General features: G+C 37.6%; 1 protein-coding gene across 1 annotated transcript; it reads right to left on the minus strand.

The window, feature by feature from the left end:
* Nucleotides 1-18157: 18157 nt before the first annotated feature.
* Nucleotides 18158-19750, minus strand: LOC106363941 (AT-hook motif nuclear-localized protein 20). The gene has a single exon (XM_048754238.1). It carries the CDS (start codon nucleotides 19364-19366, stop codon nucleotides 18518-18520), a length of 849 nt encoding a protein of 282 aa, XP_048610195.1. The 5' UTR covers nucleotides 19367-19750; the 3' UTR covers nucleotides 18158-18517.
* Between the last annotated feature and the right edge of the window lie 266 nt (nucleotides 19751-20016).

Genomic DNA, 20016 nt, shown 5'->3' on the forward strand with positions numbered 1-20016 from the left:
TGCATTATATTATGTTGTGGCCGTGTGATTTTGCTATGAACCATACCGAACGGCCGTGTGGCCTAACCATTCCGATGCATTGTTCATACTCGCGGCCTTGTGCCCTTGATAGATCACATTGTTTGCATCATGTGATTGAAAGCCGTGCGGCTTAATGCATCATAGCTTGGCCGTGTGGCCTAGAGAGACACCATATCTGAATGGTCGTGTGACCTTGCTTGCATATCTCTTGAACCGATCTCTAGGATCATTGTATCACATTACTTGGCCGTGTGACCTAAGCATCACATATAGACCTAGCATTCTCGACTTGTTTCGCACCAAGATCGAGTAGTAAAGTGTTTTGGTCGAGAGACTTATGAAATCATATGCACTGATTATTTTGAATTGGTTGCATCCTAAATCATGAATTGATTGATAATATGGTTTCAGATGCCGAGATTTGAGCCTTTGGATTATGCCATTCTAAATCCCTCTGGAGAAAATTATCTAGAATAGGCAATGAACACTTCAGTTGTCCTGAAATCAAGAGGACTCGGAAGGAGTATCATTCAGGGTGATTATGCAACTAGAAGTGAAAAGTTAAGAGCCATAACAATTATGCGCCATCATCTCACTGAGGATCTAAGAAATCAGTACCTAAATATTGAGAATCCTTGTGACCTTTGGACAAAATTAAAATCCAGATACATAATGGTGTATTACCAAAGGTCAGACATGAATGGATGAGTCTCAGATTCCAGGACTTTGAGTCTGTGGATGAATATCATTTTTCTTTGTCCAAAATCGTTTACAAACTGAGACTATGTGGTGAAGTGGTAACAGAGGAGGATTTACTGGAAAAGACCTTCCTCACAGCTGATCCAAGAGATCTATTGTTACAACATATCTATAGAGAAAAAGGTTTCACCACCTATAATGATCTGCTCTCATGCCTAACTGAGCAGAGTAATCAGTTGCTAAAAAAAATAGTGAGATGAGATATCCTGAAGCAAATAAGACTGATATGGATCAGGATGAATCCAAGGCAGCCGTGTCCAATGTAACTGATGGTGTGGCCGGCATGTCTATTAACTAAAGAAAGATCTCGACATGCTAATTGTATTTTAAGTCTTTGATTTGTGTTTTGCTTTAAACCTAATTGTCATTCACGATTTTATATATAATAATAGAATTGATTTGAGTTCATTACTATTATATCTTGTCTGATCTTACTTGATAATGTGAATGATTGATAAAAAAATCGCCTAAAAGGCATTATGGTACGGTATAGTAGCCTAGTAAGAAATCTATGGCTAAGGCATTGCCTAAAGGGCATTATATACACCCAAGAATATATGACCCATTGAGTTAATATGGTTTCCAAATAGAAACAATTGGCAAAAGGAAACAAGTTCCTTTAGATTTAAGAAAGAAAGAAAACGCCTAAGACCCTTTAAGAAAGTGGTCAAGACTATACCTATGTAATCTACTGATCAAAACTATGCTACAGATCAGTATGATAAGAGGCAAGAGCCGTGGTGATCATACTGATATATCCCACGAAAATTATACACTTTATGGCAAAACCGGATTAGCCATCCTAGTCTAAACTTGATGCAAAGATTGATATTGAGAAGGCACAAAGAGTTGTCCCATAAGATCTCACGTTGTGAAACATGTACACAAAGGGAAACTCATTAGGCTTTATTTTCCTAAGCATCACGAAATTATAGTATGTTCATGAGAGGGAGAGAGGATAAACCCGTGATACATGATCAATACTACAAATTCGTGAACCATGGTCTATGACCATGATATAAACGGCTTGGCCGTGCAGTCCATTACCTATAAGGATCGGACATCCATCCTAAAGCTTAGGGACATCATGGATTTACATGTATATAAAGTAAAAATATATCAGGCCATATAAGTGAGCATAGATATTCCCATCTCAGATTGAATATGGGTCATAAACCAGACATACACCATCTTAAGAGACTTTGAATAAACCACCACAGACATATCTGCCGTCTAAGATGGAACCTCAGAAGAGGATTGGGAATATATGTTGGATAAGAGTATGACTTTCTCCCACGACTTCTAAGAGACCTTGAGCCAAATATGGGTGATCAGAAAATGGCCAGGTACACGGATTGTATGATTAATGAATCCGACTATCCAACATTAAAAGGAGAAAGCTATAAGCTGGTAAAGAGAAAAGAATGATAAGAAACATAATGGTATCAACCATCATTGTCTTGGCAAAGATCCTCGAATTAGAATTATAGACGTCCAAAGAAAGAAAAGATTATACATAGCTAGCTAATCGAGATGCCAGACACTGACCCGAAAAGAAAAGAAAAGAATGACTAAGTCATAACCAGCTTAGCACCAAACGAAATCTGATGTCCTAGAAAGAGACACAGTCAAGTTGCTACAGAGTCTATACAAGATAGACCAAAGTGTTCCATAAGATAAGGAACAACGGAAAGAAAAAGAGAAAGGTGCATAGAATACATATCTGAGGTCATAAAGAAACCAGACCAGACATTGAGAAAAGGCTGCGCAGCTAAACATCTAAGGTACCAAATCATGTAGCTTGGGACGCCAAGCTGCTAGGTAACAAAAGTCCTGGACAATGAAATCTCAAATCGATTAGATCATGTCTGGAACACAATGGAACCATATATAAGTGTCAACACATAAAGATATATTTGTACATAAGAGAATAGCACTTGAACATAAAGATATAAAGGAGGATCTTGAACCCACGAAAGAGTACTCAAAAAGATTAAAGATTAGATTGAAAAGATAAACGTGGGGTTTAAAGTATCTAAAGATAGCACTACAAGAAAACAGCGGAATTCTGACGGACATTCCGACGGAAAATGAAATCCTCGGAATATCCCGAGGAATTTCCGAGGAAACACAAAATTGGGTTTCCTCGGAATTTCCTCGGAATATACCGACGGAATTCCGAGGAAATATCAATCCGTCGGAATATTTCGAGGAAATTCCGAGGAAAAATGTGTTCCTCGAAAAAAACCGATGAATTCCGAGGAAATATTATAGCCGTTGGGGGATTTTACAAAATTCCGAGGAAATTCCGACGAACTAGCCTTTTCTGTCGGAATTCCGTCGGAATTTCCTCGGTCTGTCGGCAGGATTTAAACTATAAATACAAGCACTCCTCTTCCTCTTCATTCACTCCATATCTTCATCCTCCCTCTTACTCTATTTACACACGAATTTGATTCATAAAAAATATGTCGTCTTCAAATTATTTTCGTTCTTGGATCGATCGTCCTCATTTGGATCTGAACACGAGATTGCTTACGGAAGAATACCAAAGAGGTATAACCGAATTCATGGGGTTAGTTCACCGACAACCGGAAGCAAAAACAGGTATGTTAAGATGTCCTTGCTCTAATTGTAAAAATAGAAAGGTTATTAAAGAGTGGGATGTTTGGACTCATCTATATTTGAGTGGGTTTACACGAAATTACAAAATTTAGTATCATCATGGGGAAACTGATTATGAACATGGTAGTACTAGCGAACCTCAGCCAGCGGTTAGATTAGAAGAACCAATTAGAACGGATGTAGATTATGGTGTAGGTACTGAGCAGATGGTAAATGATCATTTTAGAGGGGAAGATTTACCCAATGCACAAGCTAGGAGATTTTATGATATGTTGGATGCCGGAAAGCAACCATTGTACGAAGGTTGCAGAGATGGTCATTCAGCTTTATCATCTGCTACAAGATTGATGGGCATTAAAACAGATTATAATATGGCTGAAGACTGTGTGGATGCGATTGCTGATTTTGTAAAAGGTATTCTACCCGAGGATAATGTAGCTCCTGGTTCATACTACGAGGTTCAGAAACTCGTAGCTGGTCTTGGTTTATCGTATCAGGTAATAGATGTATGCAGCGACAACTGCATGATTTATTGGAAGGCGGATGAACAGCGGTTTACATGCAAATTTTGTGGAAAGCCTCGTTATAAAGATACGAGTGGAAGAGTTCCAGTGTCATATACAAGGATGTGGTATTTACCTTTGACGGAAAGGTTGCAGAGGTTGTATCTGTCTGAATGCACAGCGCAACCAATGAGATGGCATGCGGAGCACTCAACAGATGGTAAGATCAGACATCCTTCAGATGCAAAAGCGTGGAGGCATTTCCAATCAAAGTATCCCGACTTTGCGTATGAGAGAAGAAATGTCTACCTTGGATTATGTACTGATGGTTTCAGTCCGTTTGGCAAGAGTGGAAGACAGTATTCTCTATGGCCTGTCATTCTTACACCATACAACCTACCCTTAAACTTGTGCTTGCGACGAGAGTTTTTGTTTCTCTCGATTCTCGTTCCCGGACCAGAGCATCCTAAGAGATCACTTGATGTGTTTCTTCAGCCACTAATATATGAGTTGCAACAACTATGGGCTCAAGGTGCTGAAACAAACGATGTTTCGTGTAAAAATAACTTTCAAATGCGGGCAGTACTAATGTGGACAATAAGTGATTTTCCAGCATATGGTATGTTGTTTGGATGGACAACGCATGGAAGGCTATCATGTCCATATTGTCAAGATAACACTGATGCTTTCCAACTAAAACACGGAAGGAAAACGTGTTGGTTTGACTGTCACAGGAGATTCCTACCACCTGATCATCCATATCGTAGGAGTAGGAATTTGTTTACGAAGAACAAGAGGGTGTTTGACAGTCCACCTCCGGAAATTTGTGGGAAAGATTTGAAGATACAACTAAGAGATTTTGGTGCAAAAAGGACGCCAGACGTCGGTGGACATGAGCGTTTTCCGGTATATGCTGTTGGAGAACTACATAACTGGCACAAAAAAGTATTTTATGGGATCTGCCATACTGGGCGGATCATCTGCTAAGGCATAATTTAGATGTCATGCATATTGAGAAGAACTTTTTTGACAATCTCATGAACACAATCCTTAATGTTCAAGGTAAAACAAAGGATAATTTGAAGTGAAGACTGGATTTAGTCGATATATGTGCTCGTTCAGAACTTCATGTTGATGAGAATGGTAGGGCTCCTTTTCCCATATACTGACTTGATGCAGCGGGAAAAGATGCTTTCTTTGATTGGATTTCAAACGATGTGGAATTTCCAGACGGTTACGCATCAAATTTGCGTAACTGTATCGACAGAAAGGAAGGAAAGTTTACTGGCTTGAAAAGCCACGATTGCCATGTAATGATGCAGCGCCTCCTTCCGTTCGCCTTCAAGGAACTATTACCACGAAATGTTCATGAAGCAATTGCAGGGATAAGTGGTTTCTTCTGCGATTTATGCACGAGATCAGTGACTCTTGAAGGTATTGAAAATTTGAAGACAAACATAGCCGTGATTCAGTGCAACCTTGAGAAGATATTTCCTCCCTCATTTTTTGATGTTATGGAGCATCTTGTTATTCACCTGGCAAGAGAATTGGAACTTGGTGTTCCTGTGCATAGATGGATGTATCTGTATGAGCGGTATATGTTCCATTTGAAGAAGATGGTGAAAAATTTAAGTAGGGTGGAAGGTTCTATAGTCGCACAGATGATCAATGAAGAAACTTCAAACTTTGCCCAGTACTACTTTCCAGCAGAAGTTCAGACCAAAAACAGAAGACCTGCTTGGCATGATGATAGAGGCGAACGGGCAACATATCATGTTACGGTTCCAGACATTTTCACAGATGTTGGACGACTTAGCGGAAAACCAAAGGACCGTCGACTTACTGAGCAGGAGCGCAGTCATTTGCAAACATATTTGCTCACCAACTGCGAAGACGTTCTTCAATATGAGAGGTAAATAAATGAGCTTACAAATTTTTATTTTAACAAGTTGAAATTTAAATCTTAACAACACTCCAGATCGAATCGAGGTGTGAGAACAGATGCATTTGGTGTTACATCATTAAATTCGAGGCGAAAGCTGCAATATTATGATCCTTTCATTCTTGCTTCTCAGGCCGATCAGGTAATTAAATGTTAATTATTCAGAATGATTCATCATCATGTGTATTAATTTATAATTTTTTCTAAATGTTACAGGTTTGTTATATCAAGTACCCCTAGGTAAGGAACAGAGATGATCCATGGGTTACTGTTACAAGACTCAACCCGAGAGGCCGAGTTCAGGGAAGTTCTGAGCTGGAAGACCCACTACAACCAAGCACATCCGGCAACTTAAGTGCAGCAGAAGATTTAGCTGGAGTTGGCCTTGTAGTCGATTTAACCGACTTCGGAGAGGAAGCCGTCGTTCACGTAGAGGATGAACCAGTGATTGGAGAGTTTCACCAAGATCCAGATTCAGATTCATCTGGTGATGATGACTCGGAAACAGACTACCATTGATTTTTTTTTTTTTTTAAGAAATACCGAGGAAATTCCGAGAAACACTTGATATAACCTCTTTCCTCGGATATTAGTTATTTGGTTTATCTAGCAAGGCAAAGCTGAATACGAATTAAAAACTACTCAAAACACAACCAAATAAAACGAAGAACCCATGTAAAAGAAATAAGAACTCATAATTAAGAAAAAAAATAAAAAAAAATAAAAAAAACTAAGTTCAAAATTAACAGAAAATAAGACCATAAAACGTTAGAATAGAAAAGAAAATAAAATAGCGCGGTCGGAAATCAAATGGCAATACTGGCCGGTGATAGCTCCTGCTCCTCGTCTCCTGCTCCAGATGTTCCTGCATCTTTGGGTCTCTTGGACCTCTTTCTTACCCTGTGTGTACCACTCGAACCCGAACCAGAGCTGGATGGAGAGTTGTCCCGATGAACTACATCATCCTTTTGGCAACGACACGGCCTGATACGTGAAATGGCAGCCCAGATCTTGTGTAGCATGTCGTTGTTTGTCTTTATGCTCTGATCTTTCCAATGTTGTTGCTGGCGCGAAGTGGCGTTCGGTGGAAGCTCTTGGAGCTTGTACTGGCTGGAGTCTGATGGGAGGAGCTGATGGGGTTGTGAATCATCTGGAATGGCTTGTGCAGCCTCATCTTCTCCTTCTTCATCAACCACGGCCTTGCCTTTGGTCTGATATTTTGGCGTGAAGAAGGATGGCTTGTCTACTAGTGCGGTAGCAGGGGGTAGGAACTCAACTGCAGCCTCTGAAAGTAGAGCAGTCAGGCGTATCTGAGGCAAGTGGCAGTAGAGTGTTTTCTTCGCTCGGTCCTGGAATACGTAGACGTAAGGACCATCCCGATCGATCCTCGAGTGGGGACCAGCTATGAACTCCTTACTTACTAGAGAAATGACATCCAGGTAGTTCCAAGCAATGTTGTTCGATCTGTCCAGTGCTACCTGATGGTTCTCGAAGTCTACACCCACATGTGTAAGGAGCTGAGTAATCACTGCACCAAATCCACATGCACTGCTCTTGGATTTGCTTACTTTCCCCTTGTATCCTGCTAAGTTTGCGGCCAGAACCGCTCCCATGTTGAAGGCAGTAGCAGGTGGGAATGTAGAGTTTCCAAATGCCTGTAGCAAATGCCTCACACCTTGGTACAGGAGGCACAACTCCCATTGCGTGACTGATGCGGCTGTGGTTGTCCCGTATAGCAATGAGCCAATAAGGCGTGTGGCATATCTCAGTACTGGGCTCCGGATAAGTGACTCCTTTGCCTGAGAAGATCTATAAACCCCTGTGCCAATCGTTTCCCAGAAGTTCAACAGCTCTGAAGTCCAATAAAGACCAGATGTCCTCTCCCCTGCACTCAATTCAAATAGTCCGCAGAGGTCTGTGAAAGATACCTCAAAGTATATTTTTTGCACTACGAATGCAAGAAAACCTTCCTGATTTCTATCATCGGGATGGCTGACGTATGCGGATGCTATGAACTGGCGTACCAACTCCGGATAAGTGGGTTCGTTGAGGTTGCATAGTTGGCCTGGACCCATGTTCTGGAACAGCCCTTCAATGTCTGATTTGATTCCCAATATTGTCATCGTCTCAGGACATGCTAGTTGTGTAGCCGGAACGGCTACCTTCTTCATGTTGTTGTAATGGGTGGTATCAGACTTATCCCACTTATTTGGCCTTTGCTTCTCTCGCTGAGACGAACCCTCGTCTTGTGTGTTCTTCTTTGCAGATGTTTTTGTGCGCTTCATTCTCTACAAAATAGAATCATTGCTCTCAACATGGTTATAATCAATTAAGAACTCAAATCAACATGAAAATGAAAGGTGAAATCAAGTTGTGATAAAAAAAAACCAAATTGAAAAAAATTCTCAATCCCTAAATCATCTCAAATCCTGTTCCAAACTCGTTGATCACAGACAATTATGTTCTAATCCATGTTTAAACATCTGTTTCATGCATATTTGATCAAGGAATCAACACGGAAATAAGAAATTCACAAAACCCAAAAAATTGCTCAAGAACACGATTTCAGAATGTGGAGATTCGCGGAGTATACCTGTCTTAGGGTGAAAACGAGTGTAGGAATCAGGTAGAGCTCGAAAAATCAAGGGGAATAGAGCCCAAAATTGTTCAAATCGGATGATTATAGAGAGAGAAAAGGGGGGGGGGTCGAATTATAGGGAAATCGGAGGGGATAAGAGTTCTGAGGTTTTGATCCAAAAAGTTCGAGTTTTGCCTTATAATTATGTTTCCCGCACACGCATCGATCGATGCGTTTTTGTACAAACACGGATCGATCGATGCGTTTAAAAAAAAAATTACACGATTTTCCGAGGACATTCCGAGGAACGTTTGAAATTCTCGATCGATCGATGGGATAGTCAAATCGATCGATCACATTGTTACGCTTTGGTCCATCTTAGTGATCGATCGATGCGTTATTGGATATATATACATCGATCGATCCGTTTATAAAAAAACATACGAGATTTCCCGAGGACATTCCGAGGAAAGTTTGAGATTCTCGATCGATCGATGGGATAGTCAAATCGATCGATCACATTGTTACGCTTTGGTCCATCTTAGTGATCGATCGATGCGTTTTTGGATATATATACATCGATCGATCCGTTTATAAAAAAACGTACGAGATTTTCCGAGGACATTCCGAGGAAAGATTGAGATTCTCGATCGATCGATGGGATAGTCAAATCGATCGATCACATTGTTACGCTTTGGTCCATCTTAGTGATCGATCGATGCGTTTTTGGATATATATACATCGATCGATCCGTTTATAAAAAAAATTTGACGTATTGAAACCCCAAACACTAGTTCCTCGGAATTTCCTCGGAATATTCCGACGGAATTCCGAGGAAGAAGAGGGTTTCCTCGGAATTCCTTCGGAATAATCCGAGGACATTCCGAGGAAATAGGGTTTTTAAACCGTAAACAACGTTTTGCGGTTTGAATAACACCTATATAACCCTTATTAAGTCTCTTACGTTCATTATGAAGTCAAAAATTTGTTCCTTACCGTATAATTAACATTTTTCCGATTGTATGAACGAAATCCCACAACATAAGAGAAACACTTATATCTTTTAATGAACGGTAAAGGGAATACTCTCAATTAGTTTTGAAATTTGTTATTTCATGGTTTATGCTCATCTATACAAAGAATCCTCAATGGTATGCATTACAATTGTATAAGAAATGAAATACGGCAAAAAAAAATTGATGTTTTGAAACCCCAAACACTAGTTCCTCGGTATTTCCTCGGAATATTTTCATTTTACCGGGCAAATATTTCGCGAAAATTGAAATTAGAATTCCGACGGATAATGTCCGTCGGACCCTAGGTTTTATAACCACGAGCCCCTTCTTCTTCCTCATTTCTCTCTTCTTCCTCTGCGCGACTGCTCTCTTCTCTCCGGCGATTTCCTCCTGAAATCCAACGATATCTCCGGCGATCTCCCCCTTCTCTTACACAAACCATGTAAGGACCCTATCCCACTCTCTTAGGTTCTATTTGTTAGGTTTTTGTGTAGTTTTGATAGATTTTTGTTAGGGTGATTGGTTAGGATTGTGATTTGGTTGTATAATAGGTTTAGAATTGTGATTTGGTTGAATAATTTGTTTTGTTGAATTGATTTAGTATTTTTTTATAATTTTTTTTATTTTTTTGTATTTATAAAATTGATTTTTTTATATTAAATCGATTTTTGTATTTTACAAAACGATTTTTTCTATATAAATTCGATTTTTTGGATTTTACAAAATCTTTTTTGTATATAAATTCGATTTTTTGGACTTTACAAAACATTTTTAATATCTATAAAACTTTTTTTGTGATTAAAAACTATTATTTGGGATTTAAAAATATTTTTAATATATATATATATATTATTAAAACTATTTTTGGTAATTATTAAACTATTTTTTATTTATTAAAACTATTTTTTGTTTATTAGAACTTTTTTATATATTTATTAAATATTTTTAATATCTATAAATCTTTTTTTGTGATTAAATTATTTGGAAATTTTTTTTAAAAAAAATTAATTTATATATTTTTGTATTTATTAAATATATTTTTTTAATTTACAGGTCTCATGATGATCAGACCCGGCCTCGACAGCGTCGTAGGATTCCAGCCATTTTCAAGAATCCCCTTCGCCCCATAGCTCCAACCATACATCTCCCTCTGCTGCACCCGCTCCTGCTCCTCTCGCTCCCGCTGCTGCATCCGCTCCTGCTCCTCCGGGTCCTCCGGGAGTGATGAGTGTTGCGGAGTTGGTTCAACAGCCCGGTCGTGAGCATCTTCCGTATCTCACTCCGTATCCACATGGACGGGGTCAAACATGGTAATTAAACATTTTTTTTTCTTTAAATTTGGATTCATTATTAACCGTTTGTTCTTTTTATTAGGTTCAACCGATCCGGGAACGGGATCAGCGCACGAATCAACCGTATGATGTACTCGGCCCTCGACAGGGGACATCCGACTTTCACTCACTTCCCTACCGACAAGCAGGTTCTGTGGTTTCGTCAGTTTGCGGTAAGTATTCTAATTTTTTACTTATATTTTTAATCTTTAATATAAATTTTCTACTAATTGTGTTTTTTTTTCAGCAAGAGTTCAACTGGAATTCCGATGAGACGCTCTTTATCTATCACCATTTCGTCCATAAAGTTATGGACAACTATGGGAAGCAGATCCACGAGTGGAAGAAGAAGTGGAAAATAAATAAGGTTCGATTTAATTTTTTAAACAATTTTTTAATTTATTAAACTATTTTTTAATTTATTAAATTATATTTTTTTTTATTAAAAGGTCTCAAAGTCGATGAACGACACGGTCTGGAAGGAGTTGTGTGTGCATTGGGATAAGGAAGAGACGAAAGAAACTTCTTCCACCAACTCCACCAACCGCAGGAGCGACCGTAAAGGGAAGGGCATCTACAAGCATAACTTGGGTGCTCAATCTATTGCCACTCTGGGAGATCGCATGGTAAGTTCAACCGTTTTTTCTTCAATTATTTGAGTTTCAGAATTTTAATTTATTGTGCATTTCTTCTAATTTCTAATATTTTTTTAATTTATGTTTTTTTTCAAGGCGGAAGAAAATGATGGCTAGCAGGTTGATGATCTCGCCCTAATGAGGAGGGCTTATACCAACAAGAAGACCGGCCAGATTGATGACGGTCTTGTGAGGGACGTGGTCGACCTGGTCCAAACTCAGGTGGTAGACGAAGTGTCTCAGCTTCAAACCGAGGATGACGCTTCGACGGCTTCGGCCAACTTGTCCCGGTTTCGAATCAACGAAATCGTTGAATCCGTAAGTTCTTTTTTTTTAAAGTTCAATTCATTTATTTCTTGGTTTAAATTTGTAAATTTGGCTATTTTCTATTCAGTCAGTTCCAAAGCAGAAGGGACGTTTGGTCGGTTTGGGTCGTCGCACCAGGTCGGTTTGGGTCGTCGCACCAGGTCGGTTCCTCCTTCTTCTGCACCACCGCCCTTTGTTGATCCAGAAGTACTTACGGCTCAGTTGAAGGACAAAGATGATCGCATATCTTTGTTGGAGACCAGATGGCGGCTCAACAGGCGGGCTATGAGGCACAGAGGAGGCTGAACCAGCAAATGATGGAGATGATGCAGAGGATGTACCCGTACGAGGTGTTCCCGGACGTGCCAGACCCGTAGTTTTTTTTTTTCCAAAAGCTCGGAATGTTTTATTTTTATTTGTGAAACTTTGAATATTAATTAATATGATTTCAATTTTAATTTTAATTTTATATTTTCGAATTTAAATTTCAAAAATTTTATTTTTTAAAAAAAATTAATATTTTTTACATCCCGAGGAAATTAATTATATTTTTTACTCGATCGATCGATGCGTTTTTGGACATAAATCCATCGATCGATCTGTTTATAAAAAAACGTTCGGAATATACCGAGTGACATCTTCCTCGGAATATACCGAGGGACACCTTTCCTCGGAATATACCGAGGGACATGTTCCTCGGTATATACCGAGAGACATGTTCGTCGGAATCTTCCGAGGAAGATTTCCCTCGGTATATACTGATCGATCGATGGATATATGTCCAAAAACGCATCGATCGATGAGCTTCCGAGGAAATATCACGACGAAGTTCTCCCTTGGTATATTCCGAGGAGATTTCCGACAAACTAGTGATCCTCGGAATTTCCTCGGAAATTTGTTTCCTCGGAATTCCGTCGGAAAATTCCGAGGGATTTCCGAGGAAAGAAGAAATTCCGAAGAATTATTTCCGAGGACTTGTTTCGTCGGTATGTCGTCGGAATAACGTTATTCCGACGAAATTCCGACGATTTTTCCCCTCAGTATCCTTGTTGTTTTCTTGTAGTGTAGAGATAAAAGGAAAGAGTACAAATCCTAATCCAACTAGATTTAGGATAACTACTAAATACATAAATGGAAAGATTACATATATAAGGAAAAGGAAATAGGGTTTTCTTTTCTCTAAAGTTTGTGGCCGCCTTTCTCTCTCCTGTAAGGCATGCGGCCGCCTCTCTCTCCTCTCTCTAGGGTTTCAGCTATGTCTCTTTCTTCTAGGGTTTGGGCCGGTTATGGACCGGGCCGGTTATGGACATTCATCAATTGATTTATAACATTACTTTTATAAGCTCTAGCCAAAATGAATCCTAATTTGGTTATTACCTTCCCTGTTATTATATGTTCTCATACGCCGGAATACCCGTTAGCCGGCTTTGTAATATTTTTAAGGTGTCACAAACTTTTGATAAACTTCAATACTTTGTATATATATATAGGACTTTTTGCAAAGTTGACCTAAAACTCAAAGTCAAACACAAAACTAACCTCTCTTTTTTTGGAAATTAGTTTTACCATATTCACCCCACAAGTTCGTATAATTCATGAAAATGCCATAATTTTTTTTTTCTTTTCGAAAATGACATTTTACTCTCTCACCCTCATCATCTTCAAGTAATTACAAGATTGTCATTGTCATCAATACCCCAACCACCATGAACAGCCAATTTGAAGCTCTTAATGCTCCCAAAATCGATTTACCCTTCTTCTTTCTCCATTCTTATGAACTAAACACAACATCTCTCTCACTTTCTCTCCACATTCAGCTAAAAAAACCCAAGATTTTGATACTACATTTTTTATGGTTCATAGAGTCATAGAAGCTAACGATTTTGGGTGGGTCACTTTCGTTTGATATTATGTGTGCTTGGAGAAGCCGGCGCCTTATGTGTCCTAAGAAAGTTATCTCACCAATTTAAGGTATGAAATCGAGTTTTTTTCAGATCTGTTCGTCCAGACGACTTCCCAGGTAAGTCGTCTACAGCTAGACGACTTACCTGGAAGTCGTCTGGTCAATGCAGAGGTTATTTTTGCAATTGACTTTGAAAGTTGTTTTCTGAGACTCTGAAATATAAGTCGTATGCTTTTGTTTGGTTACAAAAAAATCTCCAAAGAACCTAGACGTCATAAGTTAGTTTTACATTTGAATGGATTTTGTCAGAATTTTGACTTTCCTGGACGACTTATTTTTCAGTCGTCTGGTGGAAAATTGAAATATCAAGATTTTATTAAAACTCGACGACTTACATGTAAGTCGTCCTAGGTTAGTTTTGCCATTGAAAAAAAAAACTTCAATATTTAATTATACCCAGACAATTTGCAATTCAGTCGTCTACATGTAAGTCGTCCAGGATTTTATTCTGAGATTCTTGTCAAACCTCGTAAATCCTGGACGACTTACATGTAAGTCGTCGGACGGACGACTGAATTGTAAGTCATCTATATATAATTAAATATTGAAGTTTTATTTTTCAATTGCAAAACTAACCTATGACAACTTAATTGTAAGTCGTCGAGTTTTAATAAATTATTGATATTTCAATTTTTCACCAGACGACTGAAATGTAAATCGTCTAGGAAAGTCAAACTTCTGAAATAATCCAGTCAAATGCAAAACTAACCTATGACGACTGAAATGTAAGTCGTCAAGCTTTTTGGAGTTTTTTTTAACCAAACAAAAGTAGACGACTTATTTTTTAGTCGTCTCAGATAACAGATTTCAAAGTCAATTGCAAAAATAACCTCTGCGTTGACCAGACGACTTATATTTTAGTCGTCTGGAAGACTTAGATTGAAGTCGTCTGCGTCGATCTTTAATAAACTTTCGTTTTCTTTGTCCTATGTTTGCTAATGTGTTTTATTTTGACATTTTCAGATGATGCGTCAGTTACATGCAGTGTATGGAGAATGGTTGTTGAAAGATGGATGTTGGAATTTTGTGGTTGAACATTTCAAAGGAGCGAGAATATTATTTTTGAGTAAAGGTTCGACACATGCTGATCTTGTTGCAATGGCTCAAGAAGATTATAACCAAGACATGAACACAGAGTCTGTAAAGTTAACCTACTCATTACAACAGAGTCTTTGTAAAATTTTAATTGCAAAAATGACCTAAATGGATGACTTCTCTGGAAGTCTACTGGACGACCTCCGTGGATGTCGTCTGCATCAATGTTTAATAAACTTGCATTTTCTCTAAAACTATAAAGATTTTTTAACATTTTCTTGTTAATTCATTTTATTAATGAATATTTGGGCTACCAAATGAAATTTATAACTTAATTGGTGATATTTATGAGGTTACCAACATTCACGTTATTAAAATTTCTAACTGATCCGAGAAGACTTCCGTGGAAGTCTTCTCCGCTAGTTTTTAAGTCTTCTACGCTAGGTTTTAAGTCTTGTATGCTAGTTTTTGAATAACTTGTATTTTTAAGAGTGATAAGTAACTTCAAGATATGTAAAACTCATATTTTCAAAATATGTTTTCTCGCTTAGTTTTACTAAATTTGACTAAGTTTTTCAACACAAACTTATGAAAAATATGATATGCTTTGACTAGTTACTATTGTTTGTTTCCATCTTTTAAGTATTATTGTTATAGACACTAATGATGATTATTGTTATGAGTTGGAAGAATGGTTAAAATGCTTCTTAAAATGTTGTATCAATATGAAGCTACCAACATTCTTGTTTATTAAGATGAGAAAAAGGCCATTGGAGTTTATTATTGCATATGAGAGATCCAAAAATAAGAAAAAAGACTATTGAAGTTTATTATTGCATTGATTTGTAAATGTGTAAACACATTGTTAGCACATGTATTACATCTTGGGAAACATTATAACTGATTTTACAAAAAATTCACAACTAAAAGAGTAGACATACAAATCACAAAACATAGCAGAAACAAAACTATTATAGACCATTCCTCTACAAAGACAAGCTTGGAATCCACTTGATACGGAAGAAGACTTCCTGGAAGTGGTCTGGAAGACTTCCTGTAAGTGGTCTGGAAGACTTCCTGGAAGTCGTCTAGCGCATTATATTTTAGACGACTAACAGGTAAGTCGTCCCAGGAGTCTTCCAGATCTGAAATACCTGCATATCAAATCCAGATCTGAAAAACCTGCATATCAAAAAACGTTCAAATGGGTTAAAAACAAAGAAAATGAGTAGAAGATTAGATAAATCTACCTTTATAGAACACACAAAAATAGATATCTAAAATTAATAGATCTACCTTTAAATGAGTGGAAGATGAGTATCATCTGATTAAAAACCTGCAAAAAAAGATAGATTAGTAAGAAAGACATGAGAAAAAACTGAAAAAAAATTCATATAAAGTTTGGTGTTTTCAAGTCAAAGAGATTAGAGTGGGTTTGGAGAGTTTTAGTTTGGGAAAAAAAGTAAGAACTTTATACAACAAGTTACCAAATGAAGAAAAATCAGACATAAAAACTTACCAAAACGCTCAGATCTATTATGAAAGGGAGACTTCGTCAGAATACTACCTGGAAGTCGTCTGGAAGACTTCCTGGAAGTCGTCTGGAAGACTTCCTGGAAGTCGTCTGGTGCATTATATTTTAGACGACTAACAGGTAAGTCGTCCCAGAAGTCTTGTCTTCCAGATCTGAAAACCTGCATATCAAATCTAGATATGAAAAACCTACATATCCAAAAACGTTCAAATGGCTTAAAAACAGAAAAAATGAGTGGAAGATTAGATAAATCTACCTTTATAGAACACACAAATATACATATCTAAAATTAATATATCTACCTTTAAATGAGTGGAAGACGAGTGCCATCTGATTAAAAACCTGCAAAAAAAGATAGATTAGTAAGAAAGACATGAGACAAAACTGAAAAATTCATATAAAGTTTGGTGTTTTCAAATCAAAGAGATTAGAGAGAGGTTGAAGAGTTTTAGAATGATGAACATTACATTTTTGTTGCAGCCATTTGAGAGATAGAGAGAGAATGTGTAAATTTTTCTTTATATAGGGAGACAAAAAATCAAATTAGGTTAAATATTTTTGATTCAGACGACTTCCTAAACGACTTACTTGTAAGTCGCCCAGAAGACTTTAATATTTTTAGCGGAAAATTAAAATATTTTTAGCGAAAAACTAAAATAGAAGACTTTTTAAAAAAAATTTTAGGCGGGAATATTTGGACGACTTACATGTAAGTCGTCTGTTTTAATTTCTTCAGTAGACGACTTCCATGGAAGTCGTCTAAACCCTAAACATAACCTCTAAACTTAATTAACTAACTAAACACTTCATAAAATCAAATTAAACTTCAAAAGTGTTTACTATATACAAAAATAAACACGTATAGGTAAAATTTTAATTTTTCAAAAAAACATTCAATCTTTCCAAAATCTAACCCTAAGAATACATACAATACTAGAACATATGTTGTAAAACCTAGACCAAAGAATAGAATGATTCACTACCTACACTCATCTATGTTGAAAACAATTCAATTTTGTTATATTTTAATTTATATCACTTAAAACTGTTTATAATTACATGATTTTAATTTTTCGCTTATCAAAATATTTTTTTAAAAATTTATAATTTATTTTTAAGATCAGCTACACCAGAAGACTTACTTTGAAGTCGTCCAGACGACTTCCAACATCTCAAAAGACTCAGACGACTTACTGGAGCTATATTCGTAAAAATGGCTTCTGTTTTTTTGTTTGGTCACAAAGAGCTTAACTGTAATTTCACAAGATTTTTAAGTTAGTTTTGCATTTGATTCAAGTTTGGGTATAGGTTTGGGGTTAAAATCACATTGTGGTTAGTTTTGGCAAATTCCCCGTATATATATGTATTTTTTTGGATAACTGAAATTGATTAAACCATAACGAGTTTAAGAGGTATTAAGTAACAATTGTTTGCTTAAACCATATATATTATCGAAATATATGGAAATTCTTTTATTATTTACATTAACGTATATATACATTTGTAATTCCCACAAAACTGATCTAATCAATAAAATAGTTCCATTATGACATATATTATCATTTCACAGATATACACATTTCTGTGTGTTTATTTTCTTTATGTATGTTCTTTAATTTAATACTTTGCTGTATTGATGATATGAGGATCGAGAGTATATCCTTTAGTTAGTCAACAAAATTCGTAATACCTACTCTCATTATTTGGTTGGTAAAGTCGTATATTAAACAAAAGTTCCATTAAACAATCCCCCACTAGCATCATTACGCGAAGATTAAAGCTCAACCACTATGATAATCACTAATGGTCGATTGCAACCCTTAATTATAAATACTTACGAATCAGAACTAATATAGAATAAAAATCCAAAGGCACAGATATTAGGCAATGCTCTCGATGTTCTTTCATATCGTTGAACCATAATTATATATATATATATATATATATACAAACTTATGATCTTGTACAAATCAAAATGTAAATTATCTAAAGTTTACAAAAGCAAACACTTACAAATATTCTAGTTGAATACTCCGAAACAAAAATAAAATGACAAATATTCTAATTTGAGTACATTGTTTATTCATTGAAATCCGATATTCCCTTCGTCCCGTTTTTACCTTCCAGGCCTCAAGTTTCCAATAAGAGCGCTTTGTTATTTATTTTAACAACAAGGTTTAGAATACAAAGACCACAAGACTGTACCTCAATCACTTATATCCATCTCTATATTTATTATTTATAAAGATTATAGAAATGGCTCACAGAGTCAGTATGGTGGTCGTGCATGAACCCAATTATACGGTTCGTGCCCTAGCTGACCAGCTCCATTTGGAATCAGATGCGGTGGTAAATTATAGCCCGGTCCAGCCATCCCCGACGGATCAGGCAGGCTACTCCCGATTCCGGGCGGCGAGTCTCCGCCTCCATGAATCTGTCTTGAGCCGCCAACGGCACCACCACCACCGTCTTCCTCATCTTCAATAGGCAACCTCTCATAAGTAGCGTTAGAGAAAGTTGCAGCAATAACCATGACTGACCCTATGGCCACAAGAGGGCCCACAACGCTACCTCCAAGAACCTGCCCTTGGACCCCGGCTAAGTAAACCGTTAAACCAGTTGATCCGGGTGGGGCAGGTCCAGGAAGAAAAGCACCGGTTAAAGATAAGATCTCGAACCTTCCCTGGAGTGAGACGACCCCTCCTGGTGCGGCAGCTTGACGGAGGGTGACGTTGGCTACTGAGCCTGTTCCGCTAATAACGCAAACGCCGCGTTGCCTGCGTCTTGAGAAGTGAGCGATTGTGTCGGCGACGTCGCTGCCGTCGGAGATCTCCATGACATGGCTATGGAGTGCGTTCGGGCTATCTCTTGTCACAAAGACTGGAGCTTTGGGTTTGTTTTTGGATCCTGGTGGTCTGCCTCTTGGTCTACGGTTGACCACTTCGACCGCTCCTTCTCTAGGGTCGTCTTCGTCATCTTGGTCGTTTTCTTGGCTCGGATTCATAGCTATACCAAGATCTCCTTTTGTAAGAAGACTTTGGTGGTGATGGCTGGAGGAGGTTGAGTGGTCCACCATGCCGGCTAAACCACTTTGGTTCGTCCACCAAGGATTTGACATAATCGCCGAAAATTTTGGAAATTCACTGGAAGAAAGGTCAGGGAATTGACACCCCGATGGTTTTTCTTGAAGGCTTGGATTTTAGGGTTACAAATTCAGAAGGTTAGAGGGTGTCTGTCGCTATTTCTTGGATTTTTTTTTCTCTAACTTCATGTGGACTAAGGAATTGTTGAATAGTAAAGAAGAAAAGGGTTAGGGTAGAAGAATTAGATGCAATTATGGAATGGAAATGGAATCAAAGCAAAAAAAAAATTATTTGAAACTTTGTTTTTCCCCAAGAATCAATATCTCTTCCCAGAAAGAAAAAGCAGAGAGAGAAAGTGGGCAATAATTAATTTTCTACAAGTTTGACGATCAAGTATTATTATTTATATAGAATCAAAGAACGCAATACGACTATATGTGCAGTTTCTTTTATATATGTACGCTGGACCCATTTAAGAGTCTATTTTAAAACCAACAGTGGAATTGAATACCGATTATGCCAAAGTCCTCCTAGGCTCCAAAAGACAGCATTTACCGGAACTTTCAGATAAAAAAAAATATCATACACTCCTATACTAAGATTGTCTAAACAAGTCTTGGTTAATTCCTCCCTTTTCTATTCACATGGTAAAATATTAAGGAAAAGTTGGTTACGTTTAAAATTC

This window comes from Brassica napus, chromosome C4 (genome assembly GCF_020379485.1).
Source record: "Brassica napus cultivar Da-Ae chromosome C4, Da-Ae, whole genome shotgun sequence".
Classification (NCBI taxonomy): Eukaryota; Viridiplantae; Streptophyta; class Magnoliopsida; order Brassicales; family Brassicaceae; genus Brassica; species Brassica napus.